Consider the following 2,927-nt stretch of genomic DNA (forward strand, 5'->3'; position numbering starts at 1 on the left):
TGTAAAACGCGAGATAAGTTTCTTGTGGATCCCAAAACTAGAACTAAGCTGTTCCAGCAAACACGTTACATTGCCCTAGTCTAATTTGCCATCAAGCGAGCACAGAAAAGGATACAGGGCAGTAGACTTATCAACTAGAACTATCTGTATTATTCTAGTTCTAGCAAAACATGCGTGCGTGCGTGCGTGCGTGCGTGTCGAGTAGAGTAGTATACTACACTCGAGCCAGCGATCAGCCAGCTCGAGAAACATTACATGCAATTATACAAGAGGGAACACGACGCATGCACGTCGGCGCGCTCGTGCCGGCCATGCCGCGCCGGATTTAATTAGGCACCCAGCCGGCACGCTCGCCAGAGGAAATGGACACGAAATTAGGCGCCGCCTCAGAAGGTGGGCACGACGCCGTAGCTGCCGAAGTCGAGCACGCAGGGCCGGGGCGTGGTGATCGTGCCCACCGCGACGGCGTCGGCGTCGTCGGCGCGCTTGGCGAAGCGGCCCTTGACGCGCGGCCGGCTCTCGGCGTAGGCCTTCCGGGACGCGTACCGGATGGTCTTCTCGAACCGCCGGTTCTTGCGCTTCTCGCGGTACCGCATCAGACGCGCCTCCCTCCCCTCCCCCGTCGCCGGTGTCGCCGCCACTACGGCGCTGTCGCTCCGCTCCGGCACCGACCCAACATCCACCGAGGAGACCTGTTTAATCACAAGAACAGTGATCAATTACATGTACTCGTTGATAAAACAGTTAAGAGGTTAGCTAGCTAATCTGGTTAGGCACTTACAGTACTGCGGCTTGGTGTGGGGGTGTACGGCAGGTACGCGGCCTTGGACTGTGCGAAGTCCAGCTCGATGATGCCGCCGCCTCGGCCACAGATCGCGTCCGGCACCAAACCGACCTCCGACGACGAGCCCTGCTAAATGGAAGTCCAATAAAGATCAGGAAGGTGCACCAGTACAGATGACGCGAGGGTAAGGTTCTTGGAGGAAAGGAAAGCAAGGGCTTACACTTCCACCGAGCGACGCCGCCGTGTAGGAGCTGTAGGACGGGTTGGAGACGGCGGCGGCGGCAGCAGCGGCGGCGACGCCACCGAAGTCCAGCTCCAGCGCGCCGCCGCTGGGGACAACGCTATCGGCGTGCGGGAAGCGAGGGAGCTCGGAGCCGAAGAAAGGGTCCATCATGTCCGCGAACAGGAAGTCGAGCTTCACGTTGTCCTTCCCGCCGGCGCCGTCTTCCAGAGCGTCGTTCAGGTTCCCCACGGGGTCCTGCTTATTCTCCCCGTCGACCGCGCCGCCGAACGACATCACGAACGCGTCCTGCTCCTGTCCCTCGGGTGACGAGGACCCGATGGGCTGCACGGGGACGCGCTCGTGGCGGCGCGCGAGCGGGTTGGCGTGGTGGATGTCAGCGTCGCAGGCGGCGCAGAGCGCGGCGGCGTCGGCCTTGCAGGTGACCGCGGCCGGCGCGAGCTCGCACACCTCGCAGACCCACACCCTCTCGTGCCCCGCCCGCGCGTGCCCCGCGTCGCACCCCGCGCAGAGGTACGCCCCGTCCCCACTGCCCCCATCGCACGTCCGGCAGTGCACCGCCGCCGGCGACCCCCGGCACGACCCGCACCTCCTCCCGCCCACGCCCCAGTACCTCCCCAGCCCCTGCAGCTCCATCGCACCTCACACCACAGCACCACCAGCAGCAACACTTGGAAGCAAAGCAGCAAGCTTAGCCAGCTACCAGGATTTCCCCCTTCCACGGCGAAGCAAAAGTTAGTGGAAGCCGAGGCCGTCCGTGGCTTTATAGCGGGGGACGGCGAGGCAAATCTGGCGGCGTCGCGTCGTGGGAGGGAATCCCAGCCCGAGATATCGGTAGGTGGGGGCGCGGGACAGGGACGGTCACGTGGCGCGAGGGGGCGGACGTGGAGGGCTCTGGGCCAAGCGAAAGCCGCAGAAAATGTTGATCTCGTGGATTTGGGGGGAGGTGGTGGGGGCCCACGTGAAGGGTGGGTCCCGCGCACGAGAGTGGCGGCAAGGCAAAGACGCGACAGCCCGCTTCGATGCCGATCATTTTTATGTCATCACGGGCTGGACTTAAATTAAGCGAGGCCTGGACGGATGATCAAAGCGGCGATCGCCGATCAGAGCATAATGACACTGGTCTATCAAGTCGGTTAGTGCTAATTAATACTCCGCTTATCGTCTTAGGTTTATAAGCACCGTCGCTTATGGGACAGCTAAGCTGGTCTAGAAGTTGCTCTTGCAAGTTGCAGCGCTCCATGAGCTTCGCAAGATCTTGCTAAAAGATTCATAGCACCACCACCATCATGCGCCTGGTTGACGATGTTCCCGGACAGCTGTGGAATTATTAAGTAAGCAACCCAAACTTGATGGAAAAAAAACTGTGACGAAAGTTGGGCAGTCCGTAAACGCGTCACATGTGCAATGTCCCAAAGGTGGAAGCGACAAAGATCAGCTTTATGCAGGCTGGGGCGGTTTGACGCTGTCCCAGTCCACGGCCAACCAGCTGATTATTAGTGCCTATAATTCACCGCCTTTCGTCTTCATCATTAACCTGTGACCGCTGGCCGTCGACGTCCATCCAGCTCGCCTACCTTTCCCGCTTAATGCATGGCCCGAAATGTCAGAAAAGTCCCTTTGCCGCGTCCGCGTATATACCGCTGGCTCTTCCTTGACACTCCCAGCCGGCTGAGCTCAAAAGGTGGACCAAATAATAGATTAGCTTGCGAACTTTCTGGAAATAGTAGTCGATACTAGGAGATTAACTTTGGCGCGTGGTCTACGCCGAGACGTCGCGGTCGCGTGCCGACGACGAGCTCCGGCGCCGCAGCGCGCGCAAGGGAGGATCGCATCGCGTCGCATAACCGGATCGGCCCGCGTTGACGCCCCAGAGAGATTACCGGTTGGCGACGTGGACGT

At 60.3% G+C, this 2,927-nt stretch overlaps 1 protein-coding gene across 2 annotated transcripts; it reads right to left on the bottom strand.

Annotated features, from left to right (window-relative positions):
• On the bottom strand, positions 1 to 1,795 carry LOC119325282 (zinc finger protein CONSTANS-LIKE 3-like). 2 transcript variants are annotated; one of them, XM_037599029.1, is made up of 3 exons: positions 1,005 to 1,795; positions 782 to 913; positions 1 to 692 (listed from the first exon to the last, which is right to left on the bottom strand). In XM_037599029.1, the coding sequence occupies exons 1-3, from the start codon at positions 1,659 to 1,661 to the stop codon at positions 387 to 389; spliced, it is 1,095 nt and encodes a 364-aa protein (XP_037454926.1). In that variant the 5' UTR covers positions 1,662 to 1,795; the 3' UTR covers positions 1 to 386. The 2 variants fall into 2 exon arrangements, with proteins under 2 accessions (XP_037454926.1, XP_037454927.1); XM_037599030.1 differs by having other exon boundaries at positions 782 to 910; positions 1,005 to 1,789.
• Between the last annotated feature and the right edge of the window lie 1,132 nt (positions 1,796 to 2,927).

The sequence above is a fragment of the Triticum dicoccoides genome, chromosome 6B, assembly GCF_002162155.2.
Source record: "Triticum dicoccoides isolate Atlit2015 ecotype Zavitan chromosome 6B, WEW_v2.0, whole genome shotgun sequence".
NCBI classification, from domain to species: Eukaryota; Viridiplantae; Streptophyta; class Magnoliopsida; order Poales; family Poaceae; genus Triticum; species Triticum dicoccoides.

Bases quoted from the DNA above. Each gene is read 5' to 3' on its own strand.
- LOC119325282 (XM_037599029.1), bottom strand. From the start codon at position 1,661: ATGGAGCTGCAGGGGCTGGGGAGGTACTGGGGCGTGGGCGGGAGGAGG. The intron at 914-1,004 runs GTAAGCCCTTGC...ACTTCCATTTAG, and splicing joins CGGCGTCGCTCGGTGGAAGT to CAGGGCTCGTCGTCGGAGGT. The intron at 693-781 runs GTAAGTGCCTAA...GTGATTAAACAG, and splicing joins CCACACCAAGCCGCAGTACT to GTCTCCTCGGTGGATGTTGG.